Source organism: Peromyscus californicus, unplaced genomic scaffold, assembly GCF_007827085.1.
Source record: "Peromyscus californicus insignis strain IS unplaced genomic scaffold, ASM782708v3 Scaffold_8__1_contigs__length_139910024, whole genome shotgun sequence".
In the NCBI taxonomy this organism is placed as follows: domain Eukaryota; kingdom Metazoa; phylum Chordata; class Mammalia; order Rodentia; family Cricetidae; genus Peromyscus; species Peromyscus californicus.
In genome coordinates this window covers 125,717,387-125,740,563 of record NW_026294606.1, presented here as the reverse complement: position 1 = coordinate 125,740,563, position 23,177 = coordinate 125,717,387, and the positions used below count along the sequence as shown (strand labels likewise).

General features: G+C 39.0%; 1 protein-coding gene across 4 annotated transcripts in view; it reads left to right on the top strand.

Annotated features, from left to right (window-relative positions):
* The window catches only part of Phkb (phosphorylase kinase regulatory subunit beta), a 207,849-nt gene that overhangs the window by 148,803 nt on the left and 35,869 nt on the right, over positions 1-23,177 (top strand). For all 4 annotated transcript variants that reach the window (XM_052729028.1, XM_052729030.1, XM_052729031.1 and 1 more), the window contains 9 exons: positions 10,190-10,245; positions 10,685-10,778; positions 15,433-15,516; positions 15,995-16,099; positions 17,046-17,128; positions 17,557-17,647; positions 20,580-20,641; positions 20,730-20,892; positions 21,896-21,977. In XM_052729028.1, the coding sequence (XP_052584988.1) occupies positions 10,190-10,245; positions 10,685-10,778; positions 15,433-15,516; positions 15,995-16,099; positions 17,046-17,128; positions 17,557-17,647; positions 20,580-20,641; positions 20,730-20,892; positions 21,896-21,977 (820 nt within the window). The remainder of the gene's footprint in view (positions 1-10,189; positions 10,246-10,684; positions 10,779-15,432; positions 15,517-15,994; positions 16,100-17,045; positions 17,129-17,556; positions 17,648-20,579; positions 20,642-20,729; positions 20,893-21,895; positions 21,978-23,177) is intronic.

Here is a 23,177-nt window from a genome sequence, read left to right as displayed (position 1 = left end):
CGAACTCACAGAGATCCACCTGCCTCTGCCTCCTGAGTGCTGGGATTAAAGATATACACTACCATCCTTGTCTAGCTTTTCTGTTCTTCCGATTTCTAGCTCTCTTCAGTTTACAGATTTACCTGATTCTGCAGCTGTGTTTGAGTGTCTTCTCCCCTAAAAACAAAGTGTTCCCCAAACTCTTTTTTCCTTTCTCACCTCTCGCATAGAATTCTCTCACCTCTTCCACTGTGCTAGGAGAGAAGCCAACATTTTTAACTCAGGCACCAGAGAACTGATGCAGTGAGTATAAGCACGCAGAGGAGAAACCTAAAACAAGCCTGCCTGCTGTCCTTGCTACTTTTTTACCTCATGCTTCTAAGCCTGGCTTCCTTGTCAAACACTAGGGATCTTTCTTTGGTTGTCAATCACAACATGGAGTCCTTCTAATGACACAGAAACTCAGGAGGGAGATGACCAGCCTTGGGGACTGGCCCTTCCAGCTGCTTCCCCCTCCATCTCCAGTCACAGATGTACCTGAGGGAGGCTGGTTTTCCTGTTGTTGTCCTGTTGGTTTCTCAGTATTTGTCCTCCCTTGGATGGGTTCAAAGCTGTGAATACCATGGGTTGGGCTCTCCAGCTGGGGCGTGTAGCTGCTCTATTGTTGTTTCTAGGAAGGAGGCAAGACCTTTAGTTCTGTCCTTTCTTTAAGATAAGTATATGGAAGCATCCAGTGACAGAAAGTGCTTTTGAAGGAGGTAAAAACTGTTTTAAAAATCAATTTTTTATGTCAAAGTTCCTGGTGTTCTCCTGTAAGGTAATTGCATTCCCTGGAAGAAGTGTCAGCAAGCTTTGCCTGTTCATTCAGACATTGGAAACTGTATCTGGGAGCCACCGATACTTTTTAAAATTATTTTTTAACTTTTAAGTGAAATTGTAGAGAATCACTAAGCTAATATATAAATAGATGGGCCCTTCAGGCTATTTCTCCCTGACTAGCTCTATTTTTAAGCCAGTTTTAGCCTTCTAAATATGCTTGACACTCTTATCTCTGATACTTCTATTTACTTTCCTTTTATTTCTATTGGGCATTCCAGGTTGTTGCCTTGACCTACCTGGGAATGTCAGAACAAGACGCCCCTCATCATAGACTGAGTGTGCCTGTTCATTTTGTAGCCTGTTCCTTAGCTCCTTGGAGGCAACACTGTGGTGCAACATCTCCTTTGGAATTGAGATGGACAAAGTGTCTGCTAGGTTTCTTCAGCTAATGAGGTTTTGCTGAAGACTGCACATAATGATGAAATGCGGAATGCTGGCAAGACCTACTGCTGAGTGCTAATGAGCATAGATGGGTGTCTGTGACCCCAGAGCAGAAGGCAGGGGCTGCAGATGTACTGCCTTGGAGACAGATCTGGCCTTGCCTTTATTTGCTGACTCACTTTTTTTCTTCTTCCTCTCTTTCTTCTCTTGCCTTTATTTCAGTAAAAGGCCAATCACCGTAGATTATTTCATGCAGCATAGAACATATTAAAAATGAAGTGAATTACGTCAAAGTTCAGGGCAGTGTTGCAGAAATAAGAATTGTAAGTTTTCCATACTATATAGATTATTTAATAGAACCGATTTTTTATTTAATTGATAAGCTCTAAAAAATTATGTTTTCTCAAAAGCAGATTTAGAAAACAGTGTGTGTTTTACAGGCAGTACTTGAAGTTATCTTAAAACCTTATCCCAAGTGGCTGTTGGTGGGACTTGACACCATTCCACCTGTCCCCACCAATGTTACACTTCCCTGTAAGCACATAATGGCTAATTTTATGTGTCTTAAGACTAAGACCACAGACTGCCCAGATATTTGGAAAATTATCCTGGATGTTTTAATGAGGGGTTTCTGAATGAAATTAATATTGAAGTCCAAACAGGAAGTCAACCTGACTGCCTCACCTGTTGTGTCTCGACCACTTCTAGCTTTTGAAGGCCTCAACAGAATAAGACCACCCTTCTAAGTAAGGGCAGGGTTCTCCTGGTGGAGATACCTGGGGCATAGGCTGTTTGTTTGCCTTGCGGCTCTTCATGGATAGTAGGTCTTCAGCCTTTGCACTGGGCTACACCATCACTTTAGATTCCAGCTAGAACTGTAGATACTGCCTCCTGAGTCCTGCTGTCTTAGTTAGGGTTTCTATTGCTGTGATAAACATCATGACTAAAAGCAACTTGGGAAGGAAAGGATTTACTTACACTTCCACATCTCAGTCCATAGAGGTGAGAGCTTGTAAGAACCCAGAGGCAGGAAACTGATGCAGAAGCTATGGAGGAAGGCTGCTTACTGGATTGCTTCTCATGACTTGCTCAGCCTGCTTTCTTGTACAACCCAGCGCCACCTACCCAGGAGTGGCACCACCAATAGTGAGCTGGGCCCTCCCATATCATTAATCAAGAAAATGCCTGACAGATTTGACTATAGGCCAGCCTTATAGAGGCATTTTTCTCAATTGAGTCTCTGTCTTCCCAAATCACTGTAGCTGTGTCAAGTTGATGAAAACCCATCCAGGATAACAGCTTGTCACCAAACCCTGTACACCTTGGAATTTATCCCATTTCCTTCGTGCAAGCTACTTCCTTACAATGATTCTCTTCTCCACTTCTGTCTCTTCCCTTGCCCCTCTCCATATGAATGTGCATGTGTGAGTTCTCAATCTCTAGAGAACTCTGTTTAGTATAAAATACAGTAGCAGCAGCACATGATTTGTGAACTATATGCTATGACTTCAGCCCTTGATATATAACTTCAGCCAAGTTCTCTTCTACCAATGAGATGTGTGACTTTGGAGAAATTCCATAGTCTCTCTCTCAGTGCCAGTTTCCTAATTTTTAAAACATTGTCATGAGAACATACAACAGAATGCTGAGTAACACATGGCATGTAGCAGGCTCTTGAGACATACTAACATTCAAAACATTAACATTCTAAAGCCATAACAGAAGACAAAAATTAGCAGTGAAATAACAAGACTCATCTTATCAGAAAGCTGCACTTTCTGTGAATAAATTGCTACTGCACAGCTATAGTGGTATTTTATTTATACTAAAATGTGATTTGTATGTTAATAAAGTTGCCTGGGGGTCAGAGTTATTAGAGCCATAGCAAAAGCTGGGCGGTGGTGGTGCATCATCTTCAGCGTATCTGACAGACTCATTTGTGAAGTAGGATGTACACAAGGTCAACAGTTCAACCTCACATTGGGTGAGAGCAGTCCATGTACCAGAAACACCTGAATTCTACTAGTGTCATGTCATGATTCAGGATTTTAAATTCTGGAAATTGTTGATGTTTTTTTTAATTCAGCTGTCCATTCTTCTTGGCTATGTATATGTGGCTTCATCTCAGCACACAGCTGTGTATCTTCCCATGCCATCATCTTGAAAAAAGGGGCCACATTTCCTCCTCAAAGTTGGGTCTGTTGATCTCTTCTCAGTTTTCTCGTGACTCACACAATCCAGTGGTGATGATCAACGCCTTGAATGAGTTAGGTTGAGTATTTAGCTCTTAAAAGCAAAATTAACACCTGCTGTTTAATGGTACCACTATGTAAGCACAACTATTTCCAGAGATTTCAGGGCAATAGGTTGGCTTCTCTTAAGTGGTTAAAAATGTGAGATAGTATTTATTAATCAGCATGGGACAGCTATAAAATGGATTACTAAATAAAATGAACATGAAGACATGTTCTATATTCTGTGTGGTAACATGAAAAGAACACCATGAAATATAATCATTAAGTGGAGAAAAGCACCAGGAGTATTCTATGTTTCTGTATATTCTCACCTGCTTTATAGGCATGGGCTAACTCTAGAAAGAGGTATAAATAATCATTGAAATTTCCTGTTTGTGAGATGATGGTAAACTAGGTGAGTGGAGATGCAATTGTTAGACATTACAGAAAACCTTTTATAATTTAAAATTTTTTGTGTCTTATGGGTGAATTGTCTATAGAAAAGCATTAGATAAATGAAAGAATCAGAGAGAGAAAAGTCTGGGGACACACTGCATTATGGTTTCTCTGAACATCCTTGAAACTTTATTATACTGTTTATTTATAGTTCCCAGGTGCATATCTTCCCCTGCTACTACTTTGGCCTGATTTGAGTAATTTAAAAGCTTGAATTTAGACAGATGTACATGCAGTGTCTTAATTAGCATCTCAGATTTTAAGCAAGATGAGTTGCAATTTTAATCTAGGTAGTACCCAGCTGATGGGCAAGGCATTCCATAAATGTTCTTCTATCTACTTAAAAAATGGTTAATATTGTAAATTAATGTTAAATGTATTTGTTATCAAGGTGGAAAATGTAAGAACAAGATGCAGCTTGGTTTTATTTATAGACATAAAAATGTTTAACGAATATTTTCAACTATGGGTTAACAGTAATTATCATGATTAACATGGTTGTTTATATAAACGTATATATATTTAGATATGATTATTTCCTATAGTTAAAAATAACCCTTTTTATATTTGCAAACATTTTTATAAGATTTATTTATTTATTTTATGTATGAGTGTTCTATCTTCATGCATGCCTTTATGCCAGAAAAGGGCATCAGATCCCACTAGAGATGTTGTGAGCCACCATGTGGTTGCTGGGAATTGAACTCAGGACCTCTGGAAGAACAACCAGTGCTCTTAACCTCTAAGCCATCTCTCCAGCCCGATATTTGCAAACATTTGCTGTGTATGTTTAGGATTTGTATATTGCAATCAGGAATACTAAACGTTTATCTTCCAAGCCATGAAATGGATACCAAGTTATTACATCCATTCCTCGTGTAAAAAAGGGTCCTTCTAGTCTGTCATTACGTAGACCACTCATAAACATTCTATAGGCTGCTAACCCTTCTAGAAATGGCCTAAAGTAGTCTGTGATTAGTGCTCAGTAACTTTCGGAACCTGCTTTTGCTAGCAGAGATGGAAAATAACACGACCACTCTGGTGTTTTAGAGGATACTGACTCAAAGGAGTCAGGATGTGAATAGATAGGAGAGACTTGCAGTCCTAACATGAAGACAGCAGGCAGAAACTTGAGATGGGCGATTTGAACTGTGTTTTCTAGTGAAGTGTTCTAATATAAACAGGGAGGAGAAGGTCACATCTAGGTTGTAAAAGTCCTTCTAGAGTTTTAGCTTTATTTGAGAGACACTGGCTGGAGTAGAGAATGGATGTCCTAAACACTGCATAGGAATATCCATTCTTTTACTCATCATTTTTCTCTTCATTTATTCAACAATTGGCTGCCTCCTTCATGCAAGTTAATGATATAAAAAAAAAAACTTGGCTCTAAAGTACAGAAGACTGATAGAGGGCTGTGTGAAGCAAAACACCAAGGAAGCTGTTGGAGTGGCATCAGATGTGTGGTAGAATTAGTGGTCTTGGATTCCAGTGTTAAATGTGTGTGTAGTCATCATAATTATATACAGTAGATATTTTGTTTTAGTTTTTCTGGTTTTTTTTTCTTCAGCACTGGAGATTGAGTCTAGGGTCATGTGTTTGCTGAGCAAGTGCTCTACCAATTGGCTGTATCCCCAATCCTGAAGTAGACTTTTATTATTTCCAATTATAGATGAGTAAGTAAAGACTGATTGAAATAAAGGTGACTTCTGGAGTCACATGAAAAACAATAGTATAAATATCATTTGTTTAGTAAATCAAAGTTTCTGAATATTTTACATGATGTCATTTTTAATTTGAACATGTGGTAGACCTAATATTACAGATGAACACTGAATTGAAGGACTTTCCTGGGCAGTCATTTTTCAAGCACTAATGGCTATGGAGCAGAGCAGTACACATAAGGTAGCTTCAAGTCCTTGCTCTCAAGGAGTTGCTTTCTGCTGTTGAATAACAATAAATAATGTAACACAGTTTCTGGGGCCTACAGGACCTTTAAGGTAGACCTAAAGGTAAAGTGGACCAGAGAAGCTGGAGAGTCCTGGGGAAAGTGGGGTTAGCTGTAGAGGAAAGAGAAGACCCTATGAGGAATCATGGTTGGACCCATGTGATTAGAAGACATTCATCCAATAAGCTGTAGGAAAAGCATTCTAGGTAAGTGCAGCCACTGCAAAAGTCCTGTGATAGGAACCCAGCTGCCATGTTCAAGGGGCAGAGAGACCCCGGGGGTTGCTGGAGCATGGTGGGACAGAAGAGAGAGAATGAGGTGGGCAGGAACTGGAGTGGGAAGGACCTTAAAGCAGTTTGGTTCTTGTCTGACAGGTGACAGGAAACCATTAGAGAGTTTGTGTGGTATTCATGTGGGGTGGGGTGGGATGCCAGTTATAAAGGATGGATTTCTACTTTCTAAATACCTGTCTGTAGGGTGGAGGTTATGAATGGCAGAGTTAAGGTTGGGGTAGATAGACCAGTTAGTTGACCAAGTACAGGATCGTGGAGCCTTTGAGTAGGATGCTAGTGACAGTGCAGATGGAGGGCTGTAACTTATTGAGGGTATGTGGGGGTGAAGGAGGATGGGCAGAGCTAATGGGACTTACTGTTGAGTTAGCAATACATTAGAGATGCACATAGCACACTGTAATGGTCTAAGAAATAGGCTAGACTGGTTTGAATCCCAGCCTTGCCATTTACTGACATTGATATGGTTGTATAAATATTGTTTTTTTTGTGGTGCTTGGATCAAACACTGGGGCCTCATGCATTCAAGACGTGTGCTCTGCCTCTGAGCTATACCCCAAACCCATGATAAGGTTTTTTAAATGTGCTGACAATTTTTTTTTTAAGTTATTATTGATCATGGGGCTTAAAGAGGGAAAAAGGGAACCATATTTTTTTGACCAGAGAGAATTCATAATGTGAGCTTCATAAGAATAAAGAATGTTTTGAGGATATGTGGAATTAAAGTTGGCCATGAATACATCTGGTTTTGTCAGGGTAAGTTTAAGGTTCCTGTTAGATGACCAAGATCATGACTGAAGGTGACAAGCTGGGATTCTATGAGACTGATTTCTTCAGTCTCCAAATTTGCCCTTTCTGTGTTCCTTGTAAAGGCAGGACAAGTGAATTGTTAGGGGCCCAGATTCTGGGGTCAGACTTCTTGGCTCTGAATTCTAGTTTTGATGTTCGCTAGCTTTGTGTTCTTGAATATTAGTTGGCTAAGGTTTCTGGGCCTCATTATTTTCTTATCTTTAAGGTAGAAATAATAGTTTGTTAAGCACTTAAATGGTTCTTATACACAAAGTGGTATTTTAAGTATTAGCTGATGTTATTTTTCAGTTCAGAAAACTGCTGTAGAAATTGGATTTAAAGGGTGAAGTCTCAAAGATGACTCTGAGGCACTGAGAGACAGTGACCAATTAAATAATTGTAATAAAAACCTATTTGGAATGAGGGTTGGGTTAATGGAGAGTCAAGTTTTAAAACTCACTTTAAAAAGAACCTAGAGAAAAACATCCATAAAACAAGTAAGTTGTGGGAACTGAAACTAAAAAGCAAGTTGAAAACTAGAACTCACAGAAAGACCTGCTTAGAGATAATAATTGGAGGCTTCAGAGTGAATGAGGCTTGTGGAGAATGGAAAGGAATAGAGTGAATGCTCACAAATTCTAAAGGACCTCAGTATGTGGGCCATCCGTCCCTGAAGGCAGAGCACAGGCAGGGAACAGAAGAGAACGAGGAAAAGTGTCTCGTCTGCTCAGCTGCTGAAACAGAACACCACAAACCGGGCATCTTATGAACAACATGTTCTCACGGTGCTGGAAGCTGCCGCAGGTCTCAGGGCCCTGAATGGGCAGACTTGTATCTAGTGTGGGCTTACTTTTCGGTTAAAGTCTCACTTCAGAGTTAAAATTTCAGCATCTGAATTTGAGGGGGAAAGGAGACAGACATTCATACTATTGTACTAAGGGAGATGGCAATAATCTTTTGAAATACTTTAAAATGTTTTAGGGAAGAACTAGCCATATGTAATATGATAATGGCTGATATACCAGAGTGATGTAGATTTTTTAACTCACCAAAGAGAATCAGCTGTCCTAGGATAGGCATAAAAATAACTGAGGACAGCTGTAGCAGTAGTGCCCTCTTGGTGACTGTCTTGTACGTCAAGTAAGTGAAGCACTTTGCTTTCTCCCAAAAGCCTTAGCAGTTCTCTGAAGTAAGAACAAATCTTCCCCAGAAGCAAAAAAATTAGAAACTACCCATGTGCCTATTAAAGTAAGCATTCCTTAAGTAAAGTATGGTCTGTCTGTATAATGTAATATACCCTGAAGATAGTTTTCCTAACAAGGTAGCTCTACTGTAATAAAATGCCATGAAAGATTGTATGATGTCATAGACATATGTCACAGCTTGCAGTTCTCCAGCTCTCCTAGTGGATTCTGAGCTCCTCACGGAGAGACACAGCTCTATTAGCCGAAATATGGTCTAATGTGGAGCCTTGTGTATTGATACGTGCTTGGTCAAGTAAGTGAATAAATGATGGGAAAGGGAGAATAGTGGTACCACAGGGCTGGCAAGAGAGCAAGGGGAGAGAGAGGAACTTTGGAAGTTGAAAATATTATATTATTAGAGAGAATATCACTCAGGAAGTACTAATTACCTTACTTTCTGATAAGGAAGTTATCAGAGCAAATTTGCAATCTTTAGATAATGATTGGTTTTAAAATATGGTTCTGACTTTGACAGTGAAAGGCAAGGAGTTGTGGTGGGACTACCCCTGTTGAATGCTTTCTGCGGCTGGAGTGGGCTGAGGGGGTATAGTGCTGGAGTTGCAGACCCCAGCCCCATCTGATAGATGACTGAATCAGAACTCTGTGATAGGCTGGTTTTCTGTACTGTTAAGATTTCTCAGTCATCTAATGAGCCTAACTAGGTACTTACTCATTTTGATTCAAGGTATAATGGCTGGTTTAGATCTAAACACATACAAGTGGCAACAGTGTGACTTCAAACCCACCTGTGATTCTGAAAGAAAATAGCAGCTGACCAGTCAGAGGCTGTAACTGCTTCATTGTTGATGTCTGTATTGGAGTGTATTTTTTGACTTACTGTTTACTAAGAAACCCATAAGCATCTTTGTTCTGAAGACAAATTAATTACTAGGTCTCAGCTTAGTGGTTTTATTTGTTCTTAGAAATAAATAACAATGAGACTCTGAATAATTAACTTTTCTCATTGTTTTGAGAAACAGTCATTTGCAAGGTCTTACCAAGTATCAGTTTATAACCTTGTAAGGTGTGTTTGATTTTGCTGGATTGTTAAGTCATATTTCTCTTATACATTTACTTAAATCAAATGACAGTCTGCCTGTAATGTCATTTTCATGATGATTCTGGGAACTCTCCTATTGATTTTATGATATTTACTGCTAATATAAGTATTCCAGTGTTTCTTGCCTGCAATCCCATAGAAACTGATGGTAAATCAAAGGTTTTACCGCATACTATTAGGACTGCTGGATTTCTTACTGGGAAGTGGTTAGAGTTGATCAGTACTTTCAGAGTGCCCTAATATGGGTAATTTATACAGGCTTGAAGTGGGTTCATTTTAGCATATATATTAATTATATATGTATAATATATATCATAGTGATTCTTCCTACAAGACTAGCAAATACCCAATGCTGTCTTGATTGGAACTACTTAATCCAACAGTTAATATTTAATTAACATAATGGTAATTATATAGACAAATATATAGGAACTATATATTAGAAAAAAAGATAATTTGAAATACATAAAGTACCAAAAGAAAATTGGCTAACAGCAAAGGGAATAACCTTATATATGGTTAAGATGTCAAATGAACAGTTTTAATTCACAGTCATTTTTTATGGGGAGCACATAAATTGAGCTTTTTATTTTTAGTTCCTCCTCTTCCCTTCAGAGTTAAATGATGGAAAATTACTCTCAGTCCCCAAACTACTCTTATGCATCATTCAAAAAAGCCCTGACAAGCTAGCCTCTCTAGTGGTGGTGAGATTTATGACTTTCCCTTCCTGATGTTCTGGTACTCTGTCCACACCATCAAATTGATTAGTAGGCAGTGATGGGCAGGAAAAGAAAGGCAGCTCTTAGACCCAACTGGTGTCCATCACTTTAATGAACTGCTTGGAGGTAGTTAATATTGTCCTTGAGTCTCATTACAGCTGGCCATGACCAAATCTTTTTCAGTGTCTCTCCTTCCTCTTTTTTGTCTTGCAGGGTCCACTGGAAAATGACTTGGTGGTTCATGTAGCACTTGTAGCAGAAAGCCAACGGTATGAGGTGCAGATGAGAGGGGAAGGGAGGGGATGGCTGCTTTAGGTTTGTCATATTGAGAATGGTGATGGAAACCAACCTTGGCAGTGTCAAGCATGTCATCAATGTGACCTTAAGTGTCATACAACATACTTTTCATGTTTAAATGTAAATGTAAATATGAGAAATTAGTGCCCACACATTACAGATGTTACCAAATCATTGCCTGTCTTCCTGACTGCCCCCAAAGCTCCTGATACTTTGGGGAAGAAGCTGTTGAGGCCTTCGGATTCCAGTGTATATGGTGTATTGCAGATAGTAACAAATTTACCATATGTTCCAAGTTAGCATTGTCTGTTCCCTTTACCTCCTTCATTCACATTTCCTGAACTATAAATGCAGTGTCTAAAAATAGCTCTCTTCTTCCCTCTCCACCTCATCTCTCTGTTCTCTGTTTAGCCTTCAAGTTTTTCTCAATACATATGGCATTCAAACTCAAACTCCTCAGCAGGTGGAACCTATTCAGATCTGGCCTCAGCAGGAGCTTGTAAAAGTAAGTAATTCTGTGTCTTTACTTTCTCCCTTGTGCAGAGGTATTGGAACAAAATTGTTGGACTTAATTCAAAGGCAGGATGCATAGTTAAATTTAAATCCTGATAGAAGATCACTATCTTAAAGTTGATAATTAAGTTAGCAAGTCCACTTTATCATATTTTTACTTAATAAAATCCTTCATTGTGTGTGTTTCTACATTATATTCTACATTATATTTCTACATTATATTCATGAGTCATGCTGATTTCTTTTCCTGGTGAAATCAGTTACTAGACTTAACTAAGCACTTTAAATAACAAATCAGTATCAATTTTATTTGTCTTGTGTAATATCGTCATTTATAGTTTTATTTTCCCTCATATTACCTTAAAACCTCAGTTTTAATTATTTTTTTTATACTCACTGCCCCCTGCCCATTTCATTCTTACATGTTTGGTTTGTTGCATCTAAAGAAAGTAAATGATAATATCTGGCTTTGACATAGTTACATGCCTATTTGGGGTGTCTGAAGATGGATACAGAGGGGGCTGTGTTTGGGGGTGTGTAGCTGGAGTCTTCCTGGTCCTGCCTGGCCCACGGTCAGGACAAATCTCTCTCAACCACCAGTCCCACAGCCGCTCAGACCCAACCAATTAAACACACAGATAGACGCTTATATTATTTAAACTGTTTGGCCTAATGGCTCAGGCTTCTAGCTATCTAGTTTTTATATCTTAAATTAACCCATTTCTATAAATCTGTACCTTGCCACATGGCTTGTGGCTTACCAGTATCTTACGTGTTGGTACTCACAGCGGCAGCTGGCAGGGTCTCCTGACTCAGCCTTCCTGTTCCCAGAATTCTCTTCTCTGCTTGTCCCACCTATACTTCCTGCCTGGCTACTAGCCAATCAGCATTTTATTTATATAGAGCGATATCCACAGCACTTAATATGGTAATATTTTATTTGTGCTGAAATGTGATTTTATTTGTATGTTAATAAATAAAGTTACCTGGGGGTCAGAGCTAATAGCAAGCCATAGCAGAAGTCTGGCAGTGGTAGCACACGTCCTTAATCCTGATCCCATGACAGGCAGATCTCTGTGTGTTCAAGGAACCACCAACATGGAGACACACGCCTTTAATCTCAATACCAACCATAAAAGACCTGGAGGTTTGTATAGACAGACAGTGACGAGGAGGTCATGTGGTTGGGTTTACAACCAATAAAAAGACAAAACAAAAAGTCAATAAAAAAAACAAACACACAAAAAGTAGGTCCTCTTTCTCAGGGGAAGGGCAACAGCGGCAGCGAAGGGTAAAAAGGGGTTTTTAGTATCAGCTCTTAGCTACTGCTCTGACCTCTTGGGCTTTTAACTCTGCATTTGGCTCTGTGTTTCTTATTTAATAAGACTGTTACATCTACAGGGGTGTTCTTGCTTGTTGGAGATAGGAACTTATCACTCCATTTGTTACTTATAAATGCATTTTATTTAGTAATTGGTTTCAAAAATCCAGAAACAAGCTACCCACTGCTTGACAGAAGTGTTTATAATAATACCTCTCAAGTTAATCATGGTTAAATTGATATTAATGATAGAAGTCATGGCCTTGACTGTTACTAAAGAATGAAGACTGAAAGAAGTGAGGTACATGTTATATGGGACAATGCAGGGTCACATAGTGTGTGCTCATCAGACTTGGCTTGCCAATAATACAGCACAAACGGAAACCTGGGTTTCGGGGCACCAAAAGTACTGCTTCTTAGGGAATCCTTACACTCCTTTAAAGCACAGGCCTTTGGCCAGTGGGATGGCTCTGGAGCATAAGAGTACTACCACAGTGCCAGGTCTTGCTTAGATCTCCAGAACCCACATTGAGCAAGGAAAGAACTGACTCCTACAATTTGCCTTCTAATCTTCACACACATGCTATGGCACATGTGTACCTACACAATAAATAAGTTTAAATGTGTTCTTTTTTAAAATTTACATCCCTTCTTTTTCCATCTACTCACCACACAGTAGAAAGATAAATTTAAAAAATAAAAGAATTCTTTTGTTTCTTTGTTTAGTATTTTTTTATTTATTTCAAATTTTCATTTTACATACTAAATCCTGTCCCCCCCCACTTCCCTCCCTCCCCTTCTTCCACCTCCCCTCCTCCTCCCCCACTCCCATCCCCTCCTCATAGGGGCTAAGTCCTCCCTTGGGTAGTCAACACAAGCTAGCATACCAAGTTGAAGCATGACCAAGTCCCTCCCCACTGCATCACGGCTGAGTAAAGCATCACACCATAGAGAATGGGCTCTAAAAAGCCAGTTCATGTACCTGGGATTAAGTTCTGGTCTTATTGCCAGGGGACCCACAAACACATCAAGCCACGCAACTGTCACCCACATTCAGAGGGCCTAGTGCGGTCTCATGTAGGGTCCTCAGCTGTCAGTCCAGAGTCCATGAGCTCCCACTAGCATGAGTAACCTATATGTGTGGTTTTTCCCATCATGATCCTGACCCACCTTGCTCCTATAATCAATCCCTCCTCCCTTTCTTCAACTGAACTCCAGGAGCTTGGGCCAAGAGCTTGACTGTGGGTCTCTGCATCTGCTTCCATCAGTCACTGGATGTAGGTTCTATGATGACCATTAGGTAGACACCAATCTGAGTACAGGGGAAGGCGAGTAGTTCAAGCACCCTGTCCACCATTGCTAGGAGTCTTATCTGGGGACATCCTGTTGAAGTTCTGGGGATTCCCCTAGCTCCAGATTTCTCCCCATCCCCTTAATGGTCCACTCTCTTTCATTGCTCTTCCTCTCCGTCCTTCCCCCAACTCGGCCATCTCAAACCCTCATGTTCCCATCTCCCATCCCCTCCCTTCTACTCCCCCCTCCCAGTTTACCCAGGAGACCTTAACCCTTTCCCCTTCCTGGAGTGATCCTCTTAGGGTTCTCTTCTTTACCTAGCTTCTCTGGGGTTGTGGATTGTAGCCTGGTTAGTCCTTGATAAAAGTATGGCCTCAAAGCAAATTAACCTAAAGCTTGTTCTTCAAGTCTAATTAATATAAGCACATTTTTAATGATAGGTAGATAATTTTCTAACAGATGACATGCAATTCTTATGTAAAAGGATAGTCAGCATAGATAAAAAAATTACTTGAATGTGGCTTTTATCCATTCATCAGCAAACATCTGAAATATGCAAAGCACTGAGTGTCACTTAAATGACCTCTGAGTCTAGTGGTATGTATGACATTTAAAAAAAAAACAGTTAATTATAGTTCACACTGACAACAGCTACAATAGGTATTTGTACAAAATGTTATGGGCTCACAGAGGCAGTAGAAGACATTCCATTACACAGTATCTGAAGCATGTCCTCATTTACATTTTATTATTTTAAAATGGTGATAGCAAGGGATTTATACCTTGGTGGTGGGATATGACTTAAGACAAATTTATGACCAAGAGCCCAGCTTCCCTGTGCTTGTGTCAAGAGGGAAGAGTATTTGTTGATTGTGGCTACAACCTGTCTTCCAAACCAGCTGCTTTGTGGGCTTCCTCCCCTAAGATACATTGTTTAACATTATATATACAGTCTTTTTGGTCAAACAAGTCTCAGAAATTATCTTGTAGATACAATTACATACTGTCCAAAGATACTACTTAAAGTGGTTTTTTTTTTTTTTTTTTTTTTTTTTTGGTTTTTCGAGACAGGGTTTCTCTGTGTAGCTTTGCGCCTTTCCTGGTACTCGCTTTGGAGACCAGGCTGGCCTCGAACTCACAGAGATCCACCTGGCTCTGCCTCCCGAGTGCTGGGATTAAAGGCATGCGCCACCACCGCCCGGCTTAAAGTGTTTTTTAAATAACAAAAAATTGAGAGCTAATTTCATCGGGGGTGGAGTCTACATGGGTAAAGGGGGGCTTCCTGGTTGGATGTTTTTAACTCATAGCAATTCCAGTGATGGATGTTCTACTGTAGTACCTTCCTGTCCCCTCGTGCCTCTGTTTGACATCGTGTCTGGAACACAGCCATGATAAGCTCAATGACTGTGACATCAAGAAGACTATATATCATAGGAACCATTTGTGTAAATGTGTGCCCCTTGATCCATATGTATATTGTGGATATACATTTAACCTGTGTTCTTTAAGAGTCTCTTGATGCTTCTTTGGACTTACACAATAACTTACACACCCCTTTCAAAATATATCAGAGTCAAATAATTGTTGCATAAGGTATGAAAATAAACAAGACCAACATTTTGGGTTGGAGTACTTTGAAATTCATGTAATCAGGAAACAAATCAGTAAAAACGATTCTATTTTCATAAAATGTACTTGAAAGTAGAAACTCGGTAGAAGATGTAAGGCCCTGATTTTTTTTTTTAACTTTAAGTGGATGGATTTCTTTTGTTTTTTGTAATGACAAGGAAAGCATTTGTCTCTTTTAAATTGCTTTATGAATCAAAACCATGCATGTTGTACACTTCCACCAATATAATAACAGTGTCACAGTTTAAAATGTTGCTAAGTGAATCTAAAATTTTGCTCTCAAAAACTCAGTTACCTAAAAATCCACCATTCTTTGACCAGTTTGTTGATCCTACATGGAGCTTCGGCAGCATCTTTTACTCTAGAAATATCGTTAGTAAGCCAAGGGACTTGTATCTTACAGGCTTATTTTCATCTGGGTATCAATGAAAAGCTAGGACTGTCTGGAAGGCCGGATAGGCCCATTGGCTGCCTTGGTACATCAAAGGTGAGTGTGCGCTTTCCTCATGGAGTAGCTTTGGTTAGTAATTCTGCATGCTGAAGTCATGCTTGGCCTCTGGCCATCCCTTGTCACATTTCATTATGTGCTTGAGGCAGTTATTTGAATTATTTCTGCACATAAATCTTATTGTGTCTCATATTACTGAAGCATTCTGGGAATATATGAACATCTCATTGCATGTTATTTCTAAGCTTTGTAAAACATTTATAATAATATTTACTCAAGTGTAGGGTTTTTCAACCTTATTAGGAATGTTCTACTTTAAGTTTACTGTCATACTGACTCAAGCAAAAAAAAAAAAAAAAAAAAAAAAAAAAAAAAAACTTTAAAATTAATACTTTATGGATTTTGTAAGCTATTACTTTGCCTATTCAGAAATAAGTATTAGCATTAATTGTTGTTGAGACTTAGGATACTACACTTTTGTGTTGTGTATCTATTTGCTTTCTATTTCCTCTTGCAGATTTATCGCATTCTAGGAAAGACTGTGGTTTGTTATCCCATCATCTTTGACCTGAGTGATTTCTATATGTCTCAGGACGTTCTGCTGCTGATAGATGACATAAAGGTAGCTCCGAAAAGAGATGATTTTGTTCACACTGATTTATGTCAAGTGTTGTTAAATGGAGAGTTCCTGGGTGTCTGTGACACTGTGCAGCATTGAGTAAAGCAGCGCCTTGGTAGAGTTTGGGATTCTGACCGTGCTAAAATAAAATCATACTTTTCTAGAAATGGAAAAGATATAGTTTAAAACTGAGCTTCTGTGATACTAATAGTACATCTCTTTTTGAGCAAAAATTGAATTAGCGGAATAATTTTATTTGTGAAGACTGTCCAGTCGGACTTCGACTAACCCCTAATTGTATGGGTTAAGCTCTGCTCCACTCCACTCTGTGTGTAGAGCAGAGAGGCTTAGAACCATAGTCACAACCTGGGCCAGAATGCAACTGCTGAAGTTTTGACTTGGTTATTAACTGGGCAGGTCACTTAGCTCCTGTGCCCCTCTTGTCTCATCTATAAAACCAGATAATAAAAGGACTGTTCTGAGGAACTGATGAATTAATACATATAAAACACTCAAAAAGTGATGAGCACGTGGTGAAAAGTTCTGTGATGGTGATGCGAATACATATTTACTCCAAGCGCTCTCTACATGAAACTGATGGTTTCCACAGGTCCAGTTCAGTCTCTTCTGTCTCTTGGCACTAATCTGTAGTGAAAGGTAGTGACAGTCTTCTGGAGGTAATGTTTTCTCAGTTCATTCATGAGCTGTACTTTTATAGGAAGAGAAAAACATGAAAGGAGGGGGTAAAAAAAAGTGAATAAGTCAGAGCCTCAAAACATAGAATAAAGTGTAACATGAAAATGATTCTGCACTTCTGAGCAGCCTAAATTATCCAGGGTTTGATTATCAACTACTACAAGTGTCATGGGCTCTTTGCCTCCAGTTAATGACCCTGAGTAACCTCAGATATTACTCCATTACATCCTACCTCCATCTCATTTTTTGATAGAATGCACTACAGTTCATTAAGCAATACTGGAAGATGCACGGACGCCCACTTTTCCTTGTCCTCGTCCGGGAAGACAACATAAGGTAGGATGATGGGGAGTAAAGTGTGGGGCTGGAGAGATGGCTCCGCCGTTAAAAAGCTATACGGTTCTTGCAGGGGACCTGAACTGAGTTCACTTCCCAGCACTCATGCCAGGTGGTCCTCACCAACCTGTGACTCCAGCTCCAGAGGTCTTATGCTCTCGTCTGGCCTCTGTGGGTACTGCATTCACACATACACACCCCCACACAGTCACACACATCATATAACTAAAAGTAAAATACCTATGTTTCTAGAAAGTAAGCTTCACTTGCCTTCTGTCTATTAACACAGAACATTTGAAAACAGAGCCTCCTGGTATTTTTGTATTCTTAGCATGTTGCAAGCTCTCACACATATATAGCAAATATTTGATTGTTAATTTCCCATTCTATTGTTAATAAACTTGTTTTGTTTATCTGCTTTATTCTAGAGGTAGCAGGTTCAACCCCATATTAGACATGCTGGCAGCCTTTAAAAAGGGAGTGATTGGAGGAGTCAAAGTTCATGTTGATCGTCTACAGGTAACCGTCTAAACATCAGCATGTTGCTGGTTCTGGATAGCTCATCTCCGGGCAGTCATGTTTCTCTCTGTGTTTAACAAGTTTTATTCTGTGCTTCTCTTCCTGCTCTGTTGTCATCACCTCAGTTTACCCAGTTGTACCAGTCAGGTGCTTGAACAGTGACTGTTTCCCAAGCAGAATTTTAGACTTTGGTAGCTTAACTTCATTCTGGTATTTGAGGAAACAAGTTCATAGGTAGACAAGTGACTGGCTTATTAACCTTGGGCTTTTACAGGCACTTGGGTCACGTGCTGTTTTGCTTCCTGAGCTATAGCATCCAACCAAGAGGAATCATTGTTCCATTCAAGCATCACAGCACGCCCACTCAATTTCTGAGCAGAAGCACGCATTGTTCTCCAGCTTGAGCACTCTTGCCTCCTTTTATGCATCCTCTTCCAGAAAAATCAAGTATTTTTAACTAGTTTAATACCCTCTAATACCAAGTGATATTTTCAATTTGAAACCTATAGAGTATTAATCTATAGAGATTTGGCATTAGCCAGTTAGCTTACAGTAAACGTTTACTTTATGAACAGAAATATCCAATAAGGATAAGTAGGCTATATAAATATAAAATGTTAAATACAAGTTTCATTTGTGTGCTTTCAATACTGTTATTGGCTTTAAGAATTTGGTAGTTTTTTTTACGTTTTTCGAACCCTACATGATAATCACTTACTAAACCCTGTTGTCTGTACCTTTGGAGTGTATCCAGACTCTAACTCGCTTCTCCTAGTGTTGACACCATGATGCAGACTACCATTGTCCCTCACTAAATTTTTCTGTCATCTCCTGAATTATACTATAGACAACTAGCTTTGTCATACTCACCTATAACTGGCAGTCACATAGGTTGTAAACCTCTGGTGATTTCTTTTCTCACACACACAAAAGTGGAAACCAGAGTCCTGAAGAGGGTTCATGTGATCGATAAATTCTGCACCTGCATCATGGGCATGGCTTTTTACCAACTTCCCCGCCACTCTATTCAGCCATGCTGTTTCTTTATTGCTTCTCAAATTCACCATGCATGTTCCTGCCCTGGGACCTTTGCACTTGATGGTCCTCCTTCAGCCTGAGTGTTGACTAAAGGCCTCCTCCCAGTGTCTAGTTTACATGTTATCTTCTTAGAGAAATTTTCTGGGTCATGTTCATATAATGGCTAACCTGCCTCCTCAAATTCCTCTGCCCTCGTACCCCATCCTCCAACTGTCCTTATTTCTACTTGGCATTTATTTTTCTGCTTTGCACTTACATGATCTGGTGTATACTAAGTTTATAGTATCCATCTCATAGACATACTCATAAGGTCAGTGGCTTAGTTTGGGTTTTTATTGCTGTGAAGAGACACCATGACCATGGCTACTCTTGTAAAGAAAACGTTTAATCAGAGTGGCTCATTTACAGGTTCAGAGGTTTAATCCATTATCATCATGATGGGGAGATGGTCATGGCAGTGTGCAGGCAGATGTGGTGCTGAAGCTGAAAGTACTATATCTTGCAGGCAACAGGAAGTCAACTGACTGTCACACTGAGGGAAGCTTGAGCAAAAGAGACCTCAAAGCCTACCCCCACAGTGGTACACTTTCTCCAACAAGGCCACACCTCCTAATAGTGCCACTCCCTTTAGGGGCCATTTTCTTTTGAACCACCACAGTCAGCTTCAAGGGAGCAAAGATTTCATATATTTTTTCATACTAATCCTTAGCACCTAATACAGTGCTTGCACATGGCCCATTAAAATTTGTCTAACAAATTACTTTACCAAAGAACAAGATGTATAGCTATGAGCTCATGTGTTAAGAAACACCCTTCAACAAATCCAGACAAAGACCATGCCCTTAGACAGTTCATAATCCAAGAGCGGTCTACTTATAGTTGGGCAATGTTGGAATGTACACAGAGGTTGCACATTTGGCTTTCTTATCCTTATCTACAGGAAGATTGGTGTGCCTGTGTTGTATGTCCTTCCTGCATCTTGTGTATTCATGAATGTTCCTCTAGAGAAATGAGGGGTTCATTTGCCACCAAAAGCAATATCTCCTTCCCACTGCTTTTTTTTTTCATATTTGAATCAAACTAGGACAAAATGGTATTTGTAAGATGATCTTAATAGGGATACTTAATTAAAAAATACCTTTCAGCTTATTTTCTGACAGTAGTATAGATTATTAAAAGTGATAAGTAATGCTAAAAACCATTATATATAATCATCTATTCATACTACTCACCATGATACATTGACAAGTAAAAAATGTGTTTGAGATTAGACTCATTTAGTTTACCCAACTTATAATTGAGAAGTAATAAAATAGAAAATGACCAAGTATAGGCTGCCACATGCCAGAATTCCGAGAAGCAATTGCTTAGTTAATCATTACCTTCATGATCCCGTAAAAGGGAAAGTTGATTATTACATCACTGGATGGCCCTGAAATATATTGCAATATCAGAATCCAGGGTATAATTTTCTATTGCCTTTCCCTAAACCAATTTAGTACTTCATTTTCTAAATGTTTAATAAGTGCTAAAATATTTTAGTACCTACTTTAAAATAAAGCATATAAAGATGGAGGTTTAAACAACCAGTGGAGACTCTGGGCTCAATCCCCAGCACTGTAATAAATGAGTAAATGCTTAAAAATTCAGGTAACAGAGAGACCATCTCGTGGTGGCTTTCCTATTTAATATGACTCATGAACTTTTTTGTTTAGTGTATGCAGTCTATTTATAGATGTTTGTGTTCTGTTTTCATTTGTTACATATAGAAATCTCTGAATTTAGGAAATCACTTCAGAATCATGTTTAAGTAAGCTTCAGCATTGCTTATAGAAAAGTATGCGCATGGAGTATAGTTTGATAGATGTAAACATTTTCAATCATCACATTTCAGACACTGATATCTGGAGCTGTGGTAGAGCAGCTTGACTTCCTACGAATTAGTGACACAGAAAAGTAAGTTCCCTTGAGTTACTTGGTTTTTGCATTTCTTATGATTATAGTAAGAAGTGGGAAATATGAAATGTTTTCTTTTGATTTCCAGACTTCCAGAATTTAAGAGCTTTGAAGAACTAGAATTTCCCAAGCATTCAAAAGTCAAACGACAGAGCAGTACCGTAGATGCTCCTGAGCTGAAACAGGAACCGGACATCACCATTACCGAGTGGAGAAACAAACCCACCCATGAAATCCTCCAGAAGCTGAATGTGAGCAAGATATAATCATACCTGCCAGAACAGAACCTCCCAGTCAGGCCGTGTGTCTTTGTGTCCTCTGAGAGAAACAGGTGGCTGATCTGTACCCAGGGCAAGCAGTGAAAACTTGTCCTATTGGGCCAGAGTCAGTGTGGCTGCATGAAAGAGTGCAGATGAATAGGCTTTCTCAGATTGGAGTTGGCTGAGTCAGTGATGGCAGCCTATGGGTTCTTCAGATCCTTTTTTCAACGCTCTTTTCTCTCTCTGCTCCATCCATAGCTCTCCTGCCCCAGAGTCTAGCTCCAATGAGTGCTTTGTCTCTCCTGTCACTGAGGAACATAGTCCTCTTTCTGTACCCACATGAGTGTTTTAGCAATTTATTAATCTCTCTTGAGATTATTCACACTTATAAAAAGAAATGAAACCTTACTGGTAGAGCTGTAAACACTGGGTCTTGTTGGGCCACACAGATTTGAGCATGTAGACTAGATTCTTTCATTCCAGTCATGTCTAGCTTCTTATTAATCCATATAAACAAAAATATCCCTTATCAGTCACAAAGAACATACACAGTGTTCTGAAATATAAATATTCTCTATGTGTCCCTTCCTGTTATATGTCTCTCCATACACCATGGTAGTAGTAGCAGCATGGTCTCCCATTTATAAGTAAGTAAAATCAGAAAGAGAGTGACTTGGCCAAGTATCAGATAGTGGTGCATTAATATTTGTACACACTATAGAATCTGTCCACCAATTGTTTTGTTTACTGGAATATTTGATCATTAAATCCTGCTATATCCAGAACCTGGCTGTGTACCCTCTGCCTTCAAGGCATCTCAGACCAACAGGTCTGTAATGTCATCTTATATTTATTATATCAATGACATCTTATCTTTCTTTAGTTCCATATCAGGCTATTCCCTCTCTGCTTCGTGTGGTTTTGTTATTAGTTAAATCCTATGGTTACTGATACTCATTTCATCCCAGTTCCTTATGCCAATTGATGTTTTCAGGACTGCAGTTGTCTGGCTGGTCAAACCATCCTGCTGGGTATACTGCTCAAAAGAGAGGGCCCTAACTTCATCACAATGGAAGGTAAGAGTAAATGAGCAGGGACATATGTATAAGAGAACCTCTCTATATAAGATAATATAAGAGGAATTTCTAACAAACATGCATGAAAATGCCCACTGTTCTAAGTTATTTCCTCTTCCATTAAATCTCCACCCCTTTAAATGGAAGGCATTCCTTCACCCTCTAATGCAGTACACTCGGACATGACTCCCATGTAGTAACTCGTGCATGTGCTTGACTGTTCCTAAAGCCTGAATTCTGCCTGTGACTGGGAACTTCTGAGCACCCCATAGTTGCTTATTGACATTGCTGTTTCCCATTTTATTTCCTGCAATTTTTTGAGAATAGTATTGAATAGCTACATTTATGAAAATTGGCTTCTTCGTGGTTTGTAGTAGCCATTTGGAACAGAATGTGGTACTTAATAGAATTTTGCTCTTAAGGTAATCAATAGAAAAATAACTCATTTCTAATTGTGTCTGTATCCACTCTGCCCTGAGGAGGAGACACAGTTATCCTTGAAGTCCACATTTGTATGTTAGGTTGCTGCTGTGAGGAATCCTTAAGTTCTATATGGTGATCTGTTTCTGGCATTTTATGGTACAGAATAATATAGGATATGTTGAAAAATGTTTAATTTCTAGTCATGGGATTTTTGGGTTTGTCTCAAAACACTGTTCAGGGGTACATTTTGGTTAATTGGGTAATTTGGTTAAAGTGGAAGGGTCCTAAATGCCACTGTTGCACTAATAGTCACAGTTCTAGTAATGAACTAAACTCACTTAGATAAAGCCTCCCTAGTTTCTGCATTATTGTAGCAGTCACGGTTCTCCAGTATTATGAAGCAGATTTCAAACAAAATCTTTTTTTTAAGTCTTAATACTAAGTATTAGCAGAATCTTAATTGTATTAAGGACAGTCATTGACATCCAACCTCTAGTTAAACCAAAAGGAAGTAAGATATTTTTAAGTTAAAATTAAAAAAAAGAATTCAACATATTACTAGGAATCTAAAATTTTAAATAATTATTTTAGCAATGTTTAAATCTTTTAAATCATTAAAATATTATACAATAAAATACTGGGAGTTATTTTGGGGTTTTTATTTATTTTTAGTTATTTATTACTGGGAAATATTTTCAAAGAATTTTTTTATAAACTTGAAAATAAAAGTCTTTTACTTAGATATTCGAAAGACTTTAGTATTGCTTTTTTTATTGT